This window comes from Schistocerca nitens, chromosome 2 (assembly GCF_023898315.1).
Source record: "Schistocerca nitens isolate TAMUIC-IGC-003100 chromosome 2, iqSchNite1.1, whole genome shotgun sequence".
In the NCBI taxonomy this organism is placed as follows: Eukaryota; Metazoa; Arthropoda; class Insecta; order Orthoptera; family Acrididae; genus Schistocerca; species Schistocerca nitens.
In genome coordinates, this window is record NC_064615.1 from 26,281,074 (window position 1) to 26,307,159 (window position 26,086).

The 26,086-nt window shown below is 40.9% G+C and overlaps 1 protein-coding gene across 2 annotated transcripts in view; it reads left to right on the forward strand.

Annotated features, from left to right (window-relative positions):
- The window catches only part of LOC126235683 (brain-specific angiogenesis inhibitor 1-associated protein 2-like), a 960,968-nt gene that overhangs the window by 853,335 nt on the left and 81,547 nt on the right, over positions 1-26,086 (forward strand). For both annotated transcript variants that reach the window (XM_049944419.1, XM_049944420.1), the window contains exon 3: positions 23,362-23,454. In XM_049944419.1, coding sequence (XP_049800376.1) covers positions 23,362-23,454 — 93 coding nt within the window. The remainder of the gene's footprint in view (positions 1-23,361; positions 23,455-26,086) is intronic.

Below are 26,086 nucleotides of genomic sequence, written 5' to 3' on the forward strand. Positions count from 1 at the left end.
TGATCCAGCTCTCCATGCTACTCTAACCTATGCAAGCTTCTTCATCTCCCAGTACCTACTGCAAACTACATCCTTCTGAATCTGTTTAGTATATTCATCTCTTGGTCTCCCTCTACGATTTTTACCCTCCACGTTGCCCTCCAATATTAAATTGGTGATCGCTTGATTCCTCAGAATGTGCCCTGCCAACCGATCCCTTCTTCTAGTCAAGTTGTGCCACAAATTTCTCTTCTCTCCAATTCTATTCAATACCTAACCACCTAATCTTCAGCATTCTTCTGTAGCACCACATTTCGAAAGCTTCTTTCTCTTCTTGTCTAAACTAATTATCGTCCACGTTTCACTTCCATGCATGGCTACGCTCCATACAAATACTTAAGTCTATACTCGATGGTAACAAATTTCTCTTCTTCAGAAACGATTTCCTTGCCATTGCCAGTCTATATTTTATATCTTCTCTACTTCGACCACCATCAGTTATTTTGCTCCCCAAATAGCAAAACTCCTTTACTACTTTAAGTGTCTCATTTCCTAATCTAACCCCTTCAGCATCACCCAACTTAATTCAACTACATTCCATTATCCTCGTTTTGCTTTTGTTTATGTTCATCTTATACCCTCCTTTCAAGACACTGTCCATTCCGTTCAACTGCTTTTCCAAGTCCTTTGCTGTCTCTGAAAGAATTACAATGTCATCGGCGAACTTCAAAGTTTTTATTTCTTCTCCATGGATTTTAATACCTACTCCGAATTTTTCTTTTGTTTCCTTTACTGCTTGCTCAATATACAGATTGACAAAAGTGTTTATACATCTATCTTGATGGCTATGTACAGGAATATGGTAATCTTATTAGGCGCAGACTGAAACTTGTCTATAGACTGGTACAGACAAATGCAGACTGGTACAGACAAATGCAGACTCACTAATCAGAGGTCTGTACACTCATTATAATACCTCGCGCGTTCATGTATCACTGGGCGAGTGTGATCCGCGAGGAGAAAAGATTCTACGTTAGCAGCAATCTCATTGGCTGCGTTACATATTAATACGCGGATCGGCGGAAGCGGAATTTGGTCCGTCTCTTAGGTAGCGCCATCTCGTAGTGCGGAGACGGACGAGCGCTGCGCCTGCGCTGTTGTGCTTAGTGAGGCGCGCTCTAGTGGGAAAGTCATAACAACACCAAGACATACATATGACGGTAGTATCTGTTCCCGAAAGAACAGTTGCCATTGATGACCATGCAGCTTTGCTAAAAATGAAATGATAATTAAATGGACACCCTAGCTGCAAACAGGCGTTGATATACTTCATTGGGGACATGTTGAAAATGTGTGCCCCGACCGGGACTCCAACCCGGGATCTCCTGCTTACATGGCAAACGCTCTATCCACCTGAGCCAACGGGGGCACAGAGGATACTGCGCCTGCAGGGACTTATCCGTTGCGTGCTCCCCGTGAGACCCACATTCAATACATTTCTACACCACTACATTCGTAGTGCGCCTACTAAATGTTTGCCCATCATACTCATTACTCGTGGCAGATTAATCTACCAAGTCCCGTACGAGTTCGGGCATAGCGTTTGCGTTCGCACAAGAAGGTAGATGATCGGGAATCTGCCACGAGTAATGAGTATGATGGGCAAACATTTAGTAGGCGCACTACGAATGTAGTGGTGATGACATGTTGGGAATGTGGATCTCACGGGGAGCGTGCAAGGGATAAGTCCCTGCAGTCGCGCTATTCATCTGTGTCCTCGGTGGCTCAGATGGATAGAGCGTTGCCATGTAAGCAGGAGGTCCCGCGTCTGAGTCCTGGTCGGGGCACACATTTTCAACATGTCCCCAATGAAGTATATCAACGCCTGTTTGCAGCTAGGGTGTCCATTTAATTATCATCTCATAACAGAGTACAAGTAATTTGGAGGTTCTTTGTAGAATTAGTAAGGAAAGGAATACCGAGTCACTATCTATAGTACGATTAAAATTACTTGATAGGTGACGTCTGTCACTTGCCGCTACAATGTTGTTACATCGGCTACCGGCTAACGCTCGGTTTTAGGAGCGCGCTACTTCACAAATACTGTTAATATGTAATACGGAGAATGTTGGGAGCGGCCGCCGATCGGTATGACGGAAATGGGAGACGCTCTGTCAGCAGCTGATTTTAACTGAGCAACGAGTGAACGAAGGCAGACGACTTGTTTTGTAGCCCTGAATTTAAACTCATGTCCTAACCTAACTACAACCTCATAGTGCGCAATGTATCAGAGAAAACGGCAATCAACAGTCTACGCCAAAACCGAGATCACGATTGCTTTGTTCACAGCGTTTGAGGCTGACCTAAACTACTGGCCATTAAAATTGCTACACCACGAAGATGACGTGCTACAGACGCGAAATTTAACCGACTGGAAGAAGAGGCTGTGATATGCAAATGATTAGCTTTTCACAGAGTTCACACAAGGTTGGCGCCGGTGGCGACACCTACAACGTGCTGACATAAGGAAAGTTTCGAACCTATTTCTCATACACAAACAGCAGTTGACCGGCGTTGCCTGGTGAAACGTTGTTGTGATGCCTCGTGTAAGGAGTAGAAATGCGTACCATCACATTCCCTACTTTGATAAAGGTCGTATTGTAGCCTATAGCGATTGCGGATTATCGTACCGCGACATTGCTGCTCGCGTTGGTCTAGATCCAATGACTGTTAGCAGAATATGGAATCGGTGGGTTCAGGAGGGTAATACGGAACGCCGTGCTGGTTGGTTGGTTGGTTGGTTTGGGGAAGGAGACCAGACAGCGAGGTCATCCGTCTCATCGGATTAGGGAAGAACGGGGAAGGAAATTGGCCGTGCCCTTTGAAAGGAACCATCCCGGCATTTGCCTGGAGCGATTTAGGGAAATCACGGGAAACCTAAATCAGGATGGCCGGACGCGGGATTGAACCGTCGTCCTCCCGAACGCGAGTCCAGTGTCTAACCACTGCGCCACCTCGCTCGGTGCCGTGCTGGATCCCAACGGCCTCGTATCACTAGCAGTCGAGATGACAGGCATCTTATCCGCATGGCTGTAACGGATCGTGCAGCCACGTCTCGATCCCTGAGTCAACAGATGGGGACGTTTGCAAGACAACAACCATCTGCACGAACAGTTCGACGACGTTTGCAGCAGCATGGACTATCAGGCGGAGACCATGGCTGCGGTTACCCTTGACGCTGCATCACAGACAGGAGCGCCTGCGATGGTGTACTGGACGACGAACCTGGGAGCACGAATGGCAAACCGTCTTTTTTTCGGATGAATCCAGGTTGTGTTTACAGCATCATGATGGTCACATCCGCGCTTTGCGACATCGCGGTGAAGGCACATTGGAAGCGTGTATTTGTCATCGCCATACTGGCGTATCATCCGGCGTGATAGAGAAAATTCTCATGACTGGTTTGTTTGAGTAGCCATCTTCCACAGCAAAATTTCAGTTTCATCGGTAAAACAAAGTATAAATTCTCGCTGTCACTGCTTACCTGAAACTATCCTCACACTGGCAAAATGGGATGCCACTTCACCAAGCGATAAGCAGACCTGGTTGGCACTTGGTTGCGGATTAGAGGCAACACAAGAAGATTCCAAACGGGCGAAGAATGATAAGAAGAAAAATAAGAGAAAATACAACAGTCAATACGGTGATGAAACTGATGCGGCAAAGTATTAGAAATTTAAAAAATACATTTAAAACAATTTACTGAATAAAAATATTTTCAAATTCTCTTGATTAGATTTAGAAAAATAAATAATTCTGCTGGATCTGACGAAATTCTAAGCTACGACCTTCAGTACGGCAAGTTTATTCGACTTGACGCAATGTCGTGCGGAGCTTATGTAATGTAAGCTGATCTCTGTGATTATAATAAATGTATACGTAATGCTGTATCGCTTCTTGTGAGGAAGGATCCAGTTGTGTTTGGTTAGTACTGTGTGATCCAAACACATCAAGAAAGGAAGCGGAACAAGGTGTTGGAAGTGAACCGACCAATTGTGTTGGCAGTTTGGCAACAGCAAACGGTTCGGCCGTGAAGCAGAGCGTTCTGTTTGGAGGGAAGCAGCTACTACGTGTCAAGTGTCAACTATCAAGTAATTTAAACCTTTCTGGGGAAGGCTAGGTCATGGTGTGAGATATAGCGTGATTCCGTGATGATGTTAGACACAGTCAGGGTAAATGTATCAACGCGAGGTAAGTGACTGTGCTCCGATAACGATAGTGTTCGAAAGTTTTGGATGACAATCGTTCTTATACCTCCTACAGTGGAATACGTGTAGCGACACCGATGTTACTAGGATTGCAGTATAGGCGACTTTAAAGAGGTGGAAGTATTGGCCAAACCAAAAAAATGGCTAGTAAACATGCGCTCCACAATGCGGAGCCTCAGAGCCATGGGCAGCTGTTTAGTAGAAGAAATGAACTGCTTACTGCATTTTCTACTTTTACAGCCGAGACAAAAAGACTAAATAACACCGCTTTTATGCAGTTTGTCTCTTTACATGTATTTCTGGTTTCTTGATGATGCTTATTACATACATGAAAAAGTTATGTATGACGCCAACAAAAAGAGGGGAATGAGTTTGTAGGTGTTGAACATGTTCCCTTTCTGCAGTACACTGGATTTTCAAATTATTTTTACAATTAACTTGTTTTGAAATAGAATTGTACACATTAATTTCTTTCGTTGTAATAAACCTTGTTTGTTTAATATTTATGAATAATATCTGGCGTTTTGCGTGATTGCGCTACTGTTATCCTCATCACGAGATGCCGTTGTTGTCGGTCATGATGTGACTGAATTACAAAACCGTGTGGGTTCTAATGTGTGTAACTTTAGAGAATTTGACCAAAACTGCGTGCCAATTATCATGCATTTTTCATAGGAATCATCAGAATAAGATACACTGCGAAACTGAATTATAGGATCACTTTTTCGAAACCACGCAATTCCCAACAGTGTTACACCTAGGTTTAAAATTTGTCTCAAAGGAGTACAAACTGCCTCTGTAATGTGGCTTGACGATGCTTCACACAGCAAAGTGTCGACACTTGCCAAAAGAAAAAAGGCCACATCTCGTAAGTTCATGTGACGTATAAAGCGTATTAATAATGTCACATTGACACTAAACTTCACCACAATTCTGCCTAGTGCCATCGTGGACGTTTCACATGATCGGAAGCTGCTTTTTTCCCAGTATCTCTCTACTAGTTTTACATTTACATTTACTTATGCATCTAGACACATATTTTTCCCCAAAACTGAATTCACATGACAATGTCGCATCCCCCCCCCTGTGGTCGCGCCAAAGGAGAACACAAAATAGAAGTTACAAGTCTGAAGTTAAATGTCCGAAAGAACAGATACCAACTTCATATAGAAAATAGAAGGCATGGAAAAGCATAAACACCCTTAGCTGCTTTCGATCACGTTGAAATTTCGTCGTATGATTCTGAACGGTCCTTACTGCTTCCAGCCTGTACACGAGGGCAAAATACAGTCGCGCTGTGCTCTAAACAGAAGAGATCATGTTCGATGGGCCTCACAATGTTCTTAGAGGAAGTGTGTGTGTGTTTGTGTGTGTGTTGGGGCTTATGGGCGCTCAACGTCGAGGTCATCGGTGCCCTGACACACATTAAAAGGAATGACTGTGGACAGGCCTAATAAAACTGAAACACACACGCGAAGAAGGCAGGAAAAGAAGGAAAATGCTACATAAGAAAGTAAAACGTAAGGAAAGGGAAAACGTAGCAACAAGAATGCCACAGGAAATTGTCATTGGCTAGCCACTTACATAAAATATGGGCGAGCTTGTCACACAGTGAGCAAATTAAGATCCTCTCCCTAAAATCTTTGTAAAAACATTTTACATGGCACAGAACTTTAACACTTTAACCACATTCGTCCGAGTGTTGCCTAAAAGAGATGGCATGTCCGCTGGCAAGTCAGCCGCGGCCCGCTGGTCAGAAAATAAAACGCAGTCCAATAAAACGTGGCGCACAGTGACCTGGACGCCGCAAGCACCACACATTGGAGGGTCCTCTCGCCGGAGCAGGAAGCCGTGCGTCATAGTGCTGTGGCCTATCCGAAGTTGAGTGAGGAGAACCTCGTCCCGTCGACGGGGCTGAAAGGAAGTACACCACACACGCGTTGTGGGCTTGACTACACGGAGCTTATTGTCAGTCACTTCCAGAGTGAGTGCAGGGGGATAGCACACTGAGATATTTGTGTACTTGTGGATCGAGATACGCCTCCTTGGCTGCGAGATCTGCCCTTTCATTCCCAGCAATGCCGACATGCTCCGGAACCCAGCAGAAAGCCACAACCTTCCCCAGTCGCTGCTTTCTTTTTCATAACCAGTTTTAGGAGAGTTCTTTGAATTTTGGAGGAGGGCATCCTGGATGGTCTGGACTATTTTATCTGCTGGATACAAACGTTGCAATGAGTGAAGGGCACTGAGTGAATCGGAACAGACAAGAAATTTAGTACAGGAAGAATGTCTCATCTGTTCCAGTGCCCGCAAGATCGCAGACAATTCTGCATCAAAGACAGTAAAAGGCTGAGGCAGACGGACACGATCCGGAAAAACAACAGAGCAACCAACGGAATCCCCCTGTTTCGAGCCATCCGTAAAACAGCTACAAAGTCGTGGTTCTCAGATAAAATTGCAGTAAGGGGTGCATTAAAAACGGTGGCAGGGGTGCAATCTCTCTTGTACTGCAATAAATCTAAAATCACTCCGGGCCTCTTCAGTAACCAGAGTGACAGGCAGTTAAAACCCAGGATTTGGGGCTGTACAGACTCCACACCGAGGGACTCTAGCACACGTTGCACACGGATCCCAAACGGCAACGTAGCCCGGGGACGGTGGGAAAAAAGGCGGTCCAGAGGTGGATGAGCAACAAGATGGTGAGCAGGCGAGGTGGGAGCTGCAAGAAACTTACAAGCCTGGCGCACCAGCAGGAGCTGCCGCCGGATGGTAAGTGGCGGTTCGCCAGCCTCAGCACAGAGGCTGGGTACGGGACTGGTCCGATAAGCACCCGTGGCCAGTCGAATCCCAGCATGGTGGGCAGCGTCAAGGATCTGCAAATAAGACGGCCTCGCTGACCCATACACTGAGCACCCGTACTCTTAGAGGAAGGTTGACCACCCGAGGATGTCAGCAGTGTCAAAGGTTGTGAAGAATGTCTTCATGTTGCTCAGCACACTGCGTGCTGTCGTTTTCGGCCGAGTACTGCATGGGAATCAACTCCCCAAGGAAAGAGGTAGTTCCGTTGACGCCCTTTATGCCACCCTATGCGGCTTTTTCGTGCCAGTTCTGACCGGCGGTGCGTCTCGAATATTTTCCTAAGCCATTGATTCCTGGATAGCTGAGTCAATAAGGGAGAGACAAGTTTCCAGGTTCACGTACCGCTCTGACACACAGTTTTAATCTGTTGGCTGTTACACAACAGCACATACTTCTCTGGAGAAGGAGAGATTCATTCTGGGTCTCTTATCTAAAAGACTCGTGGTTTCGTTGGAAATGATATAAGCTTCCGGGTTTAATAAGTCGCCAGAACAACGGACGGCTACAAATAAAAACATACTCGTATTCGAACACTTGTCAGTCTCAAGACCTATTCTGACACTTAACGTAACAAGTCTTACTGCTCGTGGAAAACGCTTCGTAACACCGATATTGGGATTCAATATCACACGGTAATAGCCTCGTAAATAGTGTGCCAAGTAAGTGACCTGAAAAGTGTTTTCGGTGTCTCGTGATAGCGGAATGTAAACAGCAGAGAGATCAGTAGGAAACTACACGGACAACATTGCTCCACTGAAAGTCCAATAAAATCACCTTGTTGATTTACTGTGTAAGCACAAATTAAAATTCAGTCTCTCACAGAATTATCAAAAATGGCCTGCATATGTTCCCTAATACACGTTCTGTTGTGAACCAGTTAAGGATTCCACGTCAACTTATGTGTTCTGTTCTGTAAGAGGTCTCCAAATGGTTATCAATGTCTGAATTATCCGTGTCTCATTTCTTTCAATGGGGGCTGATTCTGCTTACCTGCGTATGTGAACTCACACGACAGGTGAAGTTGTGCATCGGAAAATTCTAATCAGTATGCTGAACAGTCACTGCATAATTTTTAGGCTGGTATTTGCTACGCAATTCATCCTCCTGTTTCATTTAGGCTAGTCTGTACTTGGTTTGGTTGGTGAATGTTTAGCCTGGAGGATGCTCTAATGTGCCTGTAGAAAGTAAGTCCGAAGGTACGGAAAGGCGGCATCTTGGAAAAAATTTACATCCAGGTCAGACTCTGAAAGCTCCGTTGTAGTTTCAGGAGGGTCATTATGCTTGTTGATGGACTTCACTATCAATGACTGGGCAGAATGCACAAGTCAGAGCTCTGACTAACAGTCACAAGCCATACAAACATAGTCTGGCAGCTGTGTAGGAAAAGTGAGCACTGCTTTGGACTGCTTTTAGAGGAAACAATTTTTTCTACACTTACGTGCACTCTTTGTAAATAACAAACATAACTGAGATAAACTAATTTCCGATGCTGGGAAGCTTAAGTTCTTCATTACAAAATAAGCTGGGAAAAGTAAACCACGTAAGTAGACTTCTGTTTATTCAATTCTTTAAATGCGTAGATTTAGAGTTAGGCTTCATGGTGACTGTTATTGACATCGAATGAAACAATAAGGTTACTTGTATCCGCAAAGTTTTAAAACTTCGTCATCAAGTTCATTTATATGTGTTAGTCGATGAGGAGTGAATATTGATTGATTATTGATTCACAGTTGAAGCGGTGTGAGCACTCAAAGGTACTTGCAAACAGAATGTCATCAGCATGTTATACTCTTTGAATCCTATCATCAGTGTGTAACATGCAGTGTCTTTTGGTTACATATTATTCATATGTACACTCAGTTCTTAGCTATGGCATTCTTTTTTGGGGAACAAATGCACAAAATATGAACACAATTTTCAAACTCCAGGAAAGAGCCGTAAGAATAATAATCAAAAATACTAGTCGATCTCATTGTGAAGATCTATTCAGAACATTGGGGATTTTAACTGCTCCATGCGAATACATTTACCAGTCAGTTATACACAAACAGCTCTGTACAGGACCATGCAACGAGAGATAGACTCAACTTACATTTACCAAGAAAAAATAAACATAAAACTCAAAACAGCATTTTCTACCAAGAAATAAAACTGCACAATAAATTACCAAAAGAGATTAAAGAAACTGCAAAAATACATTTATTTAAAAAGGCAACTAAAAAGTACCTGTTATGGAATACGTTTTATACATTGAAGGATTGCTTAGCTAAAACAGAGTAGGGGTTTGATAAAAAAATGTTATACAAATAAATAATAATAATTATTATTATTATAAAATATCCAACATTCCACATAACACCTTCATTTTGTTTTTTTCTTTCTTCTTTCCTTTATAGAAATACTTGCCCCCAAGCTATGCATGACACAATATTAACACCTCTGCCTCTTTCTGAACTCAACATCTCACTCATTATGGAGGGATGCTGACTCAGTTTTTCAGGATAGCAAATGGGAAGTTGAGGTACAGAAAATGGCCTAGAGATCACCAGTGTGTGTTTGTGTGTGTGTGTGTGTGTGTGTGTGTGTGTGTGTGTGTGTGTGTGTAGTGAGTGAAGTGTTATGAAACAATGTGTGTATAGTGTGTGCAGTGACTGATAGTGAGATACGAGAGAACAGTGTGGCATTACATTATTTAGTAAGTTATTTGTAAAAAGGTATTGTATACGAGGAGTAAATCTAATGATTGTCTCTAACTAGAAGTCTCTAAATATATATGTACACGAATTATCTTATTTTAAATTGATCTAAATTTGTAAATACTTTGACATATCTTATATCCTTGTAAAAAGAGATCTACGGATGAATAAAGCTGCTATTACTACTACTAGTAGTAGTAGGACATATGCGTGTTGTGTTACGATTTTGGGATAACCTGTGGCACTGTCTAGTTGGGAAGCAAAACGTTATTGCAGAACATGAATCTGTGGAGGTATTATACTAAAAAGTAAGAGTAAATAGCAGTGGGAAAACAAAACAACTTAAATACAATACTTCCAGTGGGTACAGGCTTCTTTCCCTGTCGCAATGCATCACATATAAACTGCCAGAAACTACTAGGTGCAAAAACAGAAGCTCGGTTTCAGAGTACAAATAACATGTAGCAAAACAAAACGCTTATTTCACAGTAAGTCTCTCCGTTATGGAGGACTTTGGTTGAGCCGATGAATACGTATGTTAGCTTAAATATTTCAGGTGGTCCACAAATCTTTTTCTGTCACGTTTGTAGAGCTCAAACTGTGTACTCATTTATGTAGTAAGGTGTATGTCGAAAACATTACTGTCGGTAACAGTGGCAAAATTATACACAAATAGCAATTTAGGCTGGGATTGACACATAGAGGATGAAATGAGTCAAAGAAGGAGGGCAAAGTTTTAGTTATGCCAGAGATGTGGTTGTTGCAGTTAGAACTAAAATGTTGAAGTAATATATTTTTATGCTTTAAAATAATATACAGGTAGACACACTATGTATAATATAACTATAGTTCCAAACTGGCAGCCCGTAAAAACTATTGGGGTGTTGGTATATTCGTGAATTAAGGCCGCTGCATTGTTCATTTAGGAAATATCGTGGTAACATAAATAATCATTTATGGTAATTATGAGGGGAAGGGTGGAGTGTGTGTGTGTGTGTGTGTGTGTGTGTGTGTGTGTGTTTGCGTGTGTGTGTGTGTGCGTGTGTGTGTGTGTGTGCGTAATTGTATGCCGGTAGGTTGTTGTTAAAAAAAGACAGATACTGTAGAATACTGCTGTAAATGTTGTCTTTTTGTCGTCAGTTAGAATAGATTCCATACAACAGCGTTCTTTGAATATTTGCTACTTCATGTATTCGGTTTCGGGATACTCAAATATTTCCTTCAGATGACTTCCAGAAACATCCAATTGCCCAATTCGCACGCATAGTGCCTAAGAAGACGCCCCCGTAAATTGTTCTCTTTGTGCACGATTTTCAGTTCACTTGCTGGTCAGTCTACTGGCTGGTGGTTGTCGTGTTATGTTCCTTAACTAGTTTTGGAACTACGTAAATTCTGATCCAGCTGACTGAAGCTCCGATAGCTAACGTGAAAACTGTGATTGATGATGATAACAATTTAAACCTAAGATAGCATTAATTTTCAGGAAGGTTACCGTTTCCTGGATCACCATCATCATCATCATCATAATCGTCATAAGGTGTTCTGGCTATTGGCAGGTTCTTGACACCATTGCTTCGCAACCTGGTATCTCCCTCTTTTCACTCCATCCAGTATTTTTATAATTTTTTCCCCTGTCGTTCCACCGTACCTTCGATAGTTGTAGTTAGGGTTCTTTTTCCTGTCAGTATATGTCTCATTCTATCTGCTTTCTTTTTCGTAACCAGTTTTAAGAGAGTTCTTTGAATCTTCATCGCTTTTAGAACTTCACTTTATTCGCCACTTCCTGGATATATGAGGGCAATATTTACCTCACGTGAAGGATAAAGCTTGCCAGTGCAGACATATCGCTCAGTTAGTCTCAGATAATTAGAAAACGTTCGCACATTTTCATAAGGGATGGGGCGGAAAGGAGAGGGGGGGGGGGGAGTGTTCCCCCACAGAAAAGGCATCCGACCACCTTCTACCATGAACATTGCCTAATCAAATACAATACCATATAGACCCCTAAGAGAAACAGTACAAAGGCCAAGAAATAGAAAAGTGAAGATAAATCGTTGCAAACGAAAATGCTATGACACGTTGGAATCGATTTCTTCACACTCAAGTTGTAATGTTTATTCTTCTGACCTCGTAAGGCGTAGCACCATTTACATTGTTGTATAACATCGTATCAACATAAAAATTATACTGAGACATGACGTACGACTAGAATGAATTTTCGTTAGACTACTTGCTCAGTAAACAACAAGACATAAATATTCTGACTCAAATATTGGTTTTTTCATAACGTTTGATAAACGAGTGTCGCACTGAGTTCATCTATTGCTGACGTCCGATCTATCTCACAAAGAATTTGCCTTGTGGCATGGCTGTGAGGAAAGAAAAACACGAATTTAACTAGAAGTCTCCTCTCATTCACTAAAACGGTTTAATTGTGGAAACGGAAAAGTGAAAAACTTCGTTTTTGACGATTTTTACGACGTTTCAGTCACTGTTAGGCATAACTATCCCAGAAATTTTATCCGTTATTGCTAAATGAAAGTCGAATATCGAGCTACTTAGGTGTCCCAGGAGGAATGGTCAACACTCAGGAATTTGACAGGAACGATCATTCGAAGCAAGAAAGTCTAATAAACAGTGGCTCTAAAATGCGTACCTTAAGAGCTGTAAGCGCTTCTTCATCTTCGATGCTGTGAAACAAATCTTTTCTGTTGCAAGCACTTTCCTTGCCATATTTTGTGAGGAGGTAATATGGACCAAAACAACAAAAAAGTCCAATAAACGTGGGCTCTAAAATGCATTCCGTAAGAGCTATGAGCATTTTTTTCAGTAGAAATGTTTAACGGTAGCGAATATGAACAAGTGCTTTAGAACCCATGTTTATTGGACGTTTATTTCTTGTTTTGGTCCACACTACGACCTCTCAAAAGGTATGCATTTTAGAGCCCATCTAGACTCTTTTGCTTCGAATGATGGTTCCTGTAATATCCCTGAATACTGACCACTCCTCGTGGAATACCCTGTACAAAACATTCATATCAAGTTTAATGTACTCACCTTCAGGTGAATGTAAACAAATCTGAGGACACGTGTTATCAATTGCACGAGCGAGAAACAAGCATGACACTGGAACAAAGATATTTAAATGTGTCTGCACTTAAAAATAAAAGCATGAAGTTTAAATAACTTTATAACTACAATGTCTTTCTTAAAAATCGGAAAGGTACTTGTATAGATTAATTAAATACCTCATTAGAAAATTCAAGACTATGCAACCTTTTGATTTCAGAACAGCGTTCTAAAAGCAAAAATTTTAGTGATGTTTTGATGGTTCTGAAGCTCTTACCTATAAGTACTCAAATATTTACGAAAGACTTTCTGGAGTACTGCGTAGAATTAATCGAGTTTGAAAGTGCATTTGTCATACGAGACAAAATTAACCAATACCCCCGAGATCAATTATCCGTGTCCACTAATAGTGAGGCTACAAAAACTCACGCAGATCGAATCAGAAGCCAGGTTTGTAAGCAGTTAAATCCGAACGCACCTCCCGAAGTTCCAGACTCTTAACTGCTACGAACGAAAATCATTACCAGTAGCTTCGCCACGCAACACAGAACTGTGTTTTAGACTTATTCGCAACATTACGCCGCCAGGCAGAGCAGTAGCACGTACCTGTTTAGGAGTAGGAATGCCAAGGTGTAGCAGCGAACACCTTAGACTGTCAGCACGAAGTGACAGCTGGAGCGTGCTCCTCGTAGTTTTGGCCGCTGCCGTATCTCTGGGAAACTGGAGACCACATCCGCGGTGCAGCTCGGGCAGACGGGTGGGGGAAGCGGGGAGTGGCCGTATACAAAGACACTTCCTGGATACGTGGCCGCGAATCTTCCAGTGACGACTGTTTACTTGGTAGAGATAACGTTAGTCGCTGTACCATTCCGACCCATCTATGAAATTAAGGAAGGAACGGGCTAGGAAACGATGTGTCAATGGACACTGCTCTTCGGTGCAAACCACCTGCGTTGCTGCAGAGCTTACGTTGTTATCAGTTGCATAAAGTACTGATGCTACCGTATAACAACAAACAGTGAGGATTTAGTATGTAAATCTCATACTGCTTAAGAAATAATACCTCGCACGATGATTCCAAAATACAACTACTATTCGGTAATACGGCAAGGCGTTGGAAGCGACACAACTAGTACTCTTCAATGGCACAGCTTTGACAATCACAGTGAGTTTGAAACGGGACCTACCTGTAAACCTTGTAACATTAGGCGCTTACACACCAGGCCAACGAACGGCAGAGACTGGATTCGGCCCAACATTAGTCGCCAATGCATTGGCGTTCGGCTTCTCATCCTTACCAAACGAATGGCTTGAGGCTAAGGGATTCGGACATGTGGAATCTCTTACAGCTTGCCGACGCTGCTCTCGTTATGTTACCGCTAGAAAGTAGCGTTTTAATTACAATTTCACAGGCAGATATTATGAAGGAAGAAGAGGTTTTAGCAGTCGTCGCATGTGCAGCATTTATTTTACTGCAAGAAGATAATCATCAGAAGAAGAAGTATAAGAAACAACGCTGGTGAAGGCCCTCTTCTAAAAAGTAGGGAGCAATGTGGTGGTGCAAAGTTAATGTCTACCGTAAAGCTAAATTAGAATATGGCCTATTTCTTTTTTTTTTTTTTTTTTTTTTGCCTAATGACAGATACAGCTTTATAATGGTTACTGAATTGTGTAAGACCTAAAATTTCCAAAGATAACGCCTCTTTTAAGAGAGCTCTACCTGCAACAGAAAGTTAACAGTCACTCACAGTTTTGTTTGTTTCTCTTTGTCGTTCACGGCAAAAACGTGTCAATAAAGACATTATTTTCTTTTTCTCGTCGCGCATACCACCTTCTTTTAGCTGAGTTAGTTCCCTCCCAGCGTCTAGTCTTTTCCGTTTGTTTCTATAATCGCAGTTCGTAGGGGCCCATAAACATTTCCGTTCGCCATAAAAATCTATCCACTTTAAGTCTCTCTCCATACTTCACTCTATGCTTCTCAATTTTTAAACACAATAAAAACACATCCTTGGCGAGAGCATTAACTGCCTGCAGGGAAAACAGCGACTTTTGAAATTCAGTTTTTCATGATAGCTACAAGTCACACGCAGTGTGTTTTGTTGACTGGTTTCGCTCTTTAATTTAACAGCCAACTACTGTACTTTAAACTGCAAATTCCAGGGTTTCTGGTGATTAGTTAAATTAATAAAACATACTAAGTGCGACTAGTGGCTGCCCTGAAAAGCTTAAATATTCGCCCGTTCTAGAGACATAACAAATCGCTACTGAACCTACGATAATTTGACCTGGCGTTCTCGCTAGAAGAGGGGTTCCGGCGCCAATCATCCGCCAACTTTTTAGTGTTACCGCTAGCAGATCGAACCGCAACCAACGCCGACCGCTACGCTGACTTCGATTTGCCGCCTGTACAGACTGAGCAGATCTCGGCCAACGAAGCGGTTGCTATTCGTTGGCCTTCGTTGGCCTAGAGTATACGCGCCTTACAAGCATCTGGTTCGATGACTACAGAGCGGGTTGAATCTGAAAGGTCGGCTGTGGATGTTTGTTGGGGCGGCCAGCTGTCTGACGGACTGCGACGGGCGTGCTGAGCGCAGACAAAGGCGGCTGGCAAACCACGAGGCCCAGCGGTCATCGGGGATTTCCCGTGCGGAAGGAGGTGTATTCCGGCAGCATGATCGAGAGATGAGCAAAGATGGAGGGGCCTGTGACTTGGAATATCGTCATGCCGTACAAGCACGCTAGGAGGAAACCAATGACAGCTTTGGAACCGCGGGAATGGGTTGAGCACATTGAACATAAATCCATGTCTAAGTATTAATAACTAAAAAAGTTATTAACATTATTAACATAGTTGTTCATAATAAACTGTAACTACTGAACCACTCAGAAAGTCACACTTTGTAGTGTCCCTTTTGCGAATTTTGAGAATAATGCGTTTGAAGTGTGTATAATTACTATTGAATAAGACTAAACAGACCAGACTTAAAGTCAATTGTGTCAAAAATATAAAATTATTTACAAAAATTATAACGTCGATACTACGGTAGGGAAAGACAATAACGATGATAAACAATGTCGCATTAAAGAATAGGGTGAAATTAAACATTTATATTTTTGTACAATGATTTACAAAAATTATAACGTACATACTAGAGTAGGGAAAGACAGTAACGACGATAAACAATATCGCAGTAAAGAATAGGGTGAAAAAGAAAACATTTATATCTTTGTTTAACTGTAGAAGATGGAAAAGATAAGTTATTACACGCTCTTCTGCTGTTTCTGATTCTCATGTTACTCTTGTTAGATAGATATTGTGTGTAGCATTGAACGCTAGCTGATTTTCTTTTTGTTCTTACGATTGGACTATAAAAAGGGTGTTTATCAGCTTATTGGTGGAAATATAGGGACTAGTGCAGCAGGGGATACAACCCCTCGGCTTTGAACAATGACGTCACAAGTCGCCAGAGAGCATGTATTACAGAGATGAAACAGCTGAGGAGAATGTTGAGAAACAAAGGAATGCGAGAGAGATAAGCATTGATCTTGTCAAAAGCATAAGTGTTTTTTGACTTTTTTTTAAAAAAAATCTCACGAGATAGAATAAACTGATCCTACTTTATTAAGCAATAGTGTTTTTTGGCTTTAAAAAAAAATCTCACGAGATAGAATAAACTGATCCTACTTTATTAAGCAATCAGTAAAAAAACGAAATGGAAAGATAACAGCAAAAGCTGTTATGTTTTAGTTTAGTTTTTTTATTGATTTCTGAATAAAGTAGGATCAGTTTATTCTATCTCGTGAGATTTTTTTTAAAAAAAAGCCAAAAAACACAATCCACATTACCTCAATATCATTAAGAAAAATATTAAGTACCGGACGAATAAAATAGAAACAATTAAGTTAATTAAATCACACATTTAATGATGCACCGAATATCAAGCGATCGCTTTTAGATTAACATTCAATTATTTTAATGATAGTCCTTATTAGAACACAGAACTGCTTTATTATCTATGCCTCGAAGTGAAGACATTACGATCTATGACTAAGGAATGACGTCATTGTTCAAAGCCAACGGGTTGTATCCCCTGCTGCACTAGACCCGAAATATATGTGTAAAAGTGAGTTCATTGTATTATTTCAAGAACATGCCAGCCACTAATCGCAATGTTTTAATTGAAAAGAGAGAATAATTAGTACTTTTCAGCTATCAAGAAGACGAAAGCAGTGATCGCTGACTGGCACAATTGACCGCCATTACGCGGCGGACTTAATATTAACTTTTCTTACAGCTTGCCACAAGAGCAGAAGTGATAAAATCATTTTAAAAAATTATTTAATTAAATCTGAATAGTTCGATGAGTTAATTTTGCGAGAGTTCAAATACTTTCAGAGATGCCATTTGTCGTAGATCTGTGAACTTTGGCCTTGGATGTATTTAGATGAAAAACAGTTATGATAATCTTGTAGGGAGCCAGGCGCTCATCTAAATTGAAAACAAACATTTATTTTGGCCTCCTATAAGATACGCTCCTTCTAACGGTCTCACCTACGTAAAGAAAATAATTAATGCTAACCTCTTAAGTAGTATCAAAAACCATAAAACCAATATAGAATATTAAAAGAGAACCGTTAGAACTTACGATACGTCTGATGAAAGAGCGTAATCCAGCAATATAATAAAAAGATTATTTTTCTAACCAAACAAATATAAAAAGCTGATAAACAATTTCATTTACTAACTTATGCGATGCCACAACCATGGAATCCTCCAAAGAGACACAAATGATATCAGCATGAGTTCCCTTCTTTAATATTCCAATAATTCTCGATGTATATTAAATTATAGTTTTTCTTTAAACTCGTAAAATAGATAATGTCATTGTTTCGGTTAGAGTGCCGGTTGTGCCGTTTTATAAGTCTTAGATTTGTTCAAAGTTGTTGAAATAATGCATAAGTAATTCTGAGGTCGTAAACTGACTGCAGAGATTATCTATATGTTTAATCACAAGTATTTATATGAAATTGTTGTGAAAAACACAAATGGTAACCGGAATGAAAGTATCTGCACTGAATCGAGGAGTGGTCATGTGACGGGACCTTTAAATAAGTGAACAGGGCAGAGCTCGAGGTCTTTCGTCTGTCATCATGCGTCTGACTAAAAATAGCCTTGGGCGCCTGTAATAATTTGTAAATCTCGGGATACTGATTTCAGTGTTAGAGACAATTTAGTTAGCGACGAGATCTCCCATGGGCGATGTTCATTTGTTGAGAAATAGATCAGGTTTTCAAGAGTTCATTGCATTGGTGTACTTCATTATTTAGCGTATACTGCTGCGTGTAAATGGTGTGTAATTTCGAAATTTTACACTGCTGACAGATACTGAAGTTATTTAAAGAGTTATTTATATGTGGCCACTTTCGCACATGTTGCGCATTTCCGAAAAATAAAAGGGATCTGTATAAAACTTAAAATCAGTCTGTTTTGGGGAATATTATTACCTTCCGGGATTTCAACTAACAGATCGAACCTCAGTTCATTTTTTATTAAATTATTTGCTGAAGTGTCTCACTGCTATTATATGATTTTCAAGTAAACATTATCATGTTAGAATGTTGGGCTATAGAGCGATGATGTACGGCCACTCCCAATTGATGACAGCGATTCACACTCAAAGTTAATGAGCGTACGTTGCCCATACTTTGGTGGAGCCTACTACTGCATCGTAATTGTTTGTATCGAAATGGATACACGGCGTGAGGAGTAGGATCAAGAACCCCGTGAGTAATGTCGCAACCTATTATTCTGCTATCAGTGTCTGAGCGAAGAAAGTTCGTAGTTTCTGTAAAACTGATGTTACGGGAAAGCCTCCAATAATGTTCACCACACAACTTTGAATTAATATAACTTTTCCTACATTTATTATCACTGTAAACAATGCGATGACCAGTTCCAGCCGTCACATAAAAGATTGTTTATGGGTAGTCATATTCACAATCCGTCATATAATATGACAGCAGCATACACAGTGCGCAGTCTGACTTGAAGTCTGATGAAATTCTCATGTTTGTAACAAATTACACCGTTAGTGGGCACAGTGAGGCTCACGACAACTGACAATGCATAGAGATGTATACAGTTGTTACTGAGCGGTTAACACAGTATAAGAGAACGGTAGTCTTGAAGTACTGCGTCATTGATGTGGAGGAGCGAACTTACTTTTATCAAAGATATTCACAATGATGCAATATACAAAATAACATGATGTTAACATTTTGGTACACAGGTCTTGCGTGTAATAATACTGGAAATAGACTGATTGTTTTGGGGTGGAGTTGACCTTACAAAGACTGGCATATGGACATACTGGAATTTCGGATGGTTTGAAAAATTGTACTGTTATATTTGGCTAATTTGGCTACTTTGGGTTACAAATTATGTGGTGGTTTAGGGAAATACGAAAGATCACAGAAATATTTTATACATCTCCGTAGGGAATAACCCATCTACGATTAGTGGCGTCGTCTTTAGATTTATAATTACTGATGCAAATGTATGCAGATTCTTCATGGACTAATTAATTAGTGAAAGGTGTTATATCGTACACGAAAATTTGGTCAACAAAAGATGTGGTAAAATCTGGAATCTAACAAGTACAATGACTAAACCTGCAATGAAAACTCTGGGTACTTCCAAACTATAGTATTAAACATCTGGTAAGTTAATTGGTTTCAGACTAAACTAAATACGTTATAACAAAGCCTGGATGTCAGTCTTATAGTGGGTGGTATCAACATGTTCAACTCGACTGATTAGCCCATTCAAAGTTTTCCATCCCGTATTGTAGTAATGTTTTAAGTTGTTCATGACCTGTAATTAATATAGCTTTCAGCAAAACTAATTACGCTCTTATAATCAGTACATTGAGAACAAAAGCCTGAATAATTAATCTCAGTGAAACAATGTGATTAATGCTTTGGAGCTTGTGGTACATATTACACATGCACGCTGTCAATACTTTGACAAAAAGTGGAAAATGAATAGAAAACAATAACAGGGGTATAATGAGAGCAGATGCGGAGATTCTTACTTGCTCTGTTTCAGGTTGGAAGACAACTTCCATTTGTTCAGAAAGAACTGACTTATACTGAGATTGTGTTGGTCACAGTTGCAAAAAGACTCCTATTAGTATACATCCTGAAACACTGTGAAGACGGTGACCATTCTGTCCTACGATATCCGCCTGTATATTAATATTATTGCTCCACTGGAGACGTTCCATGCAGTTACCACCCATTCTTGCACAACCTTCGGCACTCCCTTAAAGACCCATCGACTCGTGACAACAAACGTAACTGTCCTTACTAAATGGGGCTGAGGCTGCTGAAACATGTACCCGTGGTCGACGGACAAATATCTTAAAATTTCTCCATGTTCAAAAATTAAGAGGATTATAGCCAGTTTAACGGGAAGACAATATCCTAGACGAATCTACGGTACATTGCTAGATGCTATCTTAAGAGTTGTAAACAATGATGAATTAGCCTGTCGTACATAAACTATATCCACTGTCTTTCAACAAGAATGGAACTGATTACAGAGAGGCCGTGTAGAAGTTTACGATCGTAAGAGCCAGATACCCAAAATTATAGCCCACTAAAGAGAATCTCTTTATTTGTTTCCTTTATCATCTGAGGATTTTCGTATGCTCAAACGTGGTAATTGTGGTGAATTATTATTCCACGCTGTATGTTTCCCGCTTTATTCTCGGATAGAAGGTGTGGAAACAGCCACGGATAAATTTATTTGCCAGAAATGTCGCACAGTATTTTATCGATAACTGTATATCACACAGTTACAACAAGATTTTTAATAAAAAAAAACATCAAACTTTTCTTTTAAATCTTCGAAGAAAATTCCAAAATCATAACACGAAACATAGAAGGCGTTTTAAAACACAGTTCCAAAATTTGTTTTAATCAAAATATCATTAGACCAACGTTTTTTTAAAAAAATTACTGAATAAACTGAAAACCAAATAGAATTCGCCGAAAGCAATCAGGAACGAGAAGGCAATGTAATTTATGTCCCACCATTATTTGGCAAGATTGCACAGAAGGCTACTTACGACATTTACAGAAAAATACACTAATAAAATTTTTAGTCACCGTACATCCATAATAAAAAGACAATTCAACAAACACGCAAGCAATTAAAAGAAAACATAAGGAGTGATCAGCTGAAGCTCTTAAATAGAAGCCTCTGTAATTCAATTACAATTGTGCAAGGAGCCCTATTTTAAAGGAATATACATGCAGACGATTTCGTTGAAATGCGAGATTACTCGAATTACGCAGAAACCAACTTACATCGTCAAGAAATTACGTTACATTCATAAGGGATAAAACACAAATACGAAAGCTGGCGAAATGCAAATTTCAGCCGGCCGAAAGTGGCCGTGCGGTTAAAGGCGCTGCAGTCTGGAACCGCAAGACCGCGACGGTCGCAGGTTCGAATCCTGCCTCGGGCATGGATGTTTGTGATGTCCTTAGGTTAGTTAGATTTAACTAGTTCTAAGTTCTAGGGGACTAATGACCTCAGCAATTGAGTCCCATAGTGCTCAGAGCCATTTGAACCATTTTGCAAATTTCAGCGAACTAAATTTTAAATACCTTACATAAAACCACTTTTCTTTGAACTGCAAGGATGTTGAAAATGCAATCACCATACGTTGCTTCCGATTATTGCTGGAAAGTTAAATTTACAATTAACTGACTCCCAGTCAATAACCTTTCACGGACTTACCCACTCCGGTAACATCAATTTAACTGTGGTGGAAATGACCGACCAGCAAAACCCTCAAAATTGTAATTACGAGCCAATGACCAGTATTACAACAGATAAAACACAATTAAAAACAGGCTTAAAATATAGACCATTAAACACTATAGAATTACGATTGAAATTCCGGGGGAAATATAAATATCCAGTAAATTCTCACAAGTCTTATTAACTTGATCCAGAAGAAAATAGTACTACCAGGTTAATCGAATTGCAGTATTACTTTTTCGCTTAGGGCGCAGTACATTACATTAATATTCGTTCCGTATGTCGTGAATACGACTTTTAGTAGTGATGTGGAAAGTGTCGGTTTAACAGAAGTTTTTATTACCCTTTTTTTACAGTTACTGTTTCATATCTAAAAATCCATCTGTTGAATAGAAGGAGCTGTCATTCGGAAATTATTTTAATTTTCTTTTAGATGTTGGTTGGCTATCTGTCACGCTTTTAATGCTATTTGGCCAAAGACCAAAGAGTTTCGTCGCAGCATAATTCACTCCTTTCTGTACACAGTCAGAGTTAACGCAGAATAGTGAAGATCATCCTTTCTTATAGTGTTGTAGCTATGCACTTCGCTTTATTTTTGAATTTGGATGGGCTATTAATAACAAATTTCGAAACAAATTGCTCACTACGTGCAACCTTCTCTCGCCGACAACCCGTCCACAATCGTTACAGACGTTGACCAGCATTCATAAGGCCAGGCTGGCTTCCTTTCTGAGAGACATTCCATCCAACCGGTGCCGTTTACAAATCAACAACACAGAACCAAGGCCGTTACCGACTCCCTGTGTTGCGACCAGCCAGCTTCAAAGTTACTGCACTCGACCACCTCCTTCTCCTCGACGGCGGAGCGATTTAAATCGCTTTCCGCGGCACTGCCCCTCTCGTCCGGAGAGGGAAGTCCGATCTCAGAGCGAAGATAGCCGAGCGGAACTACTGTCGATAAACGCACTCGCGCGTATCAGTTTAGTTGGAGTGAATGGACGAGCTGTAATCTGCTGTGATGGTCTTGTGGTCTAAGAAGCTACACATCTTCATCGTTATCGATAGAGCAAATTCTTATACACAATATACAAAACCGTGGTGTATTTCTTCAGAGGCACTGTTTTTTAAGGTCCATCGCAACGCTGGAAGCTGCGTATTCGGCCTACATCTTGTTACGAATGATGGGGTCTCTGCGAATCTCTGGAGTAATATTCCATGTTGACGGAAAGTACAGCAACGCCAACTGCTAAGTATTCCCGACGGTTATCTTTATTGGTATTTAGTTTCACCCGCTATCAATTTCGAAGCTAATTAAATAGGTATGTTCAGACACCCAACACAGATTTTGGTCTTTCGTGAGTATCCTAAATCAATCGTGGTCATTGGTGGGACGATTCCTTGGTACGGCTGATTTCTTTCGCCAATCTGATCTTTTGCTTCGTCTCTAATGACCTCGGCATGTCAAAGTCTAATCCTCGTTCCACTCTTCTTTCCGACATAGACTGTCTGCCCTTAAGTGGCCCAAGAGACTGTTGGATTTCAAGGCTCGGCTCGCAGAGTGAGGGATCTGGGTTTGGGAACTGAGAATGAGTGATGTGGTTTTGGGAACTGAGCACCTGGCAGCAGCGTTTATACCTGCCTTTCTCTCTCGTTTCAGGAGCTGCGGCGGCGTCCCGGCTGTACGTGGACGCCATCAGCAAGCTGGCCAAGCAGACGCAACAGGGCACCTGGGGAGCCTCCGCTGACATCGGTGAGTGTGGTTTTTGTGTTTCTCTACTATATTTTAATCCGTCTCTTGTAACCTCCCCCTCACTTATCGACCTTAATGACAGTGAAAAATTAAACCGCGTGTACCTAATGGAAATTTGGGAAAAGCAATCGTCACCGAAGTTAATCTGTCGGTAAAGAGGGAGGAAAGGGTTACATCTCAATTGAAAGGATAAATGCAAATGAAACTGGTGGAAATTAATTTTGAAAAGGGGTAAAGTTAATAAAGAAAGTAAATGTGCGGCCGTTACGTTAACAATTAACTAGCGGGAATTAGATATTTGAGATTTGGGGGAAATTACGGTCGCCAGTCCTAAGGACAATTACTATAGTAACTGAAAAAGAAAGGTTATTACACATATAATTAGCACTAGAAGCGTGGCAACTGAAAGTTTGTCAGAAGTAATAAATTTCGCTACACTCTGACTTAATTTAGCAAAAGAATTAATAAAACCAGAAAATTGAAAGTTAATTTAGTGACTGAAATTAATAGTGAACTTTGTTTCTGAAGCATATTGAAATTCAGTAAAATACAGTTAGTCTTGGGCTACCTCAACAATCATTTCAAAAGCTACTTGAATCTACGCAATTTCGAAATAAGAGATTTAACTTCGAACTTGAATTAAATGATTCTGAACAATTAACAATAGTAAAATTTAGTACGTACCAAGCTGAGTTGCAGTCACAGGTAAGCTAAAATATGCTAACAAAACTCGCACTCTTAATTTGTGCTCGTGTAATCTAAATATTGTAGCCAGCTATAAATACTTTAACTGAACTTTGAAATTAAAGCAGTGAAATTGAATTATATTATTTTAATGCTGGCGTTTGAATTTCAACGACACTCGGGTTCATTTCGGAAAAGGAAGGGACCCTGCTTGGCAATGCAATTGGGACAATGAGCAACAAAGGTTCATGCTAAGTTGCTGTAATTTTGTGATGCAACAATTTTAAAAGCTGAGGTCTGCCATACAGTTCTGAAACTTTACGTGCTTTTAGTCTTCCTTGTTGGTTGATTGAAGGTTTGAAATCGCCAATCGAGGAGGTGGCGACAGTCACTCATTGTCGGCCGTCGCTGTTGCAGAAGCTGGATGTTGGCGCGCCTCCTTCTCGACACGGTCACCAGGCGAAACGGGCTCTTGATGTGTGCCAGCTAATGCTTCCCGTCCACGACACCGTGCTAGAAACTACCATAGCCAGTCGATCGCAATTACATGCTGCCAAACCCCGAAAGCCCGGCAACTTGCGGGAGCGTCACACAACACACCTGCTCAATCGCACTACTCCAACCAGACTCTCTCTCGCTGCCCGCGCTCCACGCGGCAGAGTTCACACTACCAAAGATCCTATACACTTTCGTTCTTCACACGACCTATCGATGTATTCGTTCGATAGCATAGTTTTCCCTAGGCAAGACCCAGCGTAAAATACAAATAATATTTACAAAACAAACCAATTATACATCGACATAAATGCATAAATATATATATATATATATATATATATATATATATATATATATATATATATATATACAAATATTAAAACAATTACAATATATAAAGACACAGAAATGTTATATCTTCAGGTAACAAAATAAGGAAAAAATTATGGTACAATAGATGGAAAATGGGGATATGCATTTCCGGCGTTACACACTGACTTGATAAGAGCTAAGTTCATATGTAGTCCATATCCAGTCCGCCTCCGTAGATGAGTGGTTAGCGCTACTGATAACCCTGTGGGGATCCGGGTTCGATTCCCGGTTCTTCCAGGGTTCATTCAGCCTCGCGAGGCCGAGAGAGAAGTTACACGACCAAGCAGGTGCCGTTGCAGGATCAGAAACCCGACAACGACCGTGAGAGCGGCGTGCAGACCACATGCCCCTTGATACAGCATACAATGACACCACTGGCAGCGGATGACACGGCGGTCGGTCGGACCCTATTGGCCCATCTAGATCCAGAACGTGGAACTTCTTGTTTCTACAAGTGCCCATCTGGGCCATTGAGCATCTCTGAAGTTCAAGCCATCGTCTCGAAAGCTACATGATGCGCTACAGAATTTAGGACTTAAGTAGAATGTTTGTAAGTTAGACTCTAATGCGACTTGACATTATCGGAATACACTTTGCTCATTTCTTGATAAAACTAAACTCTAGGTTTATTATAGATTTACTGAATGAGAATTATGTCCTGGAAATGAAACCTTTTTAATTGGTGACGTGATTATTCCCGACTGACATTTTGGACACTATTTGTCTTCTCGTACACTCGTACAGCAACGAACTTATCTGGTGCACTGTAAAAGAATACATTTACGTTACGTCTTACGACGTACGTAGATTTAGCTGACGCAAACGAGTGAAATTACGAGTACGGTGAACTATTGGAGGAAAGATGAGTAAAATTATCAAAATGTTCAAATGTGTGTGAAATCTTGTGGGACTTAACTGCTAAGGTCATCAGTCCCTAAGCTTACACACTACTATACCTAATGTATCCTAAGGACAAACACACACACCCATGCCCGAGGGAGGACTCGAACCTCCGCCGGGACTAGCCTCACAGTCCATGACTGCAGCGCCCTAGACCGCTCGGCTAATCCCGCGCGGC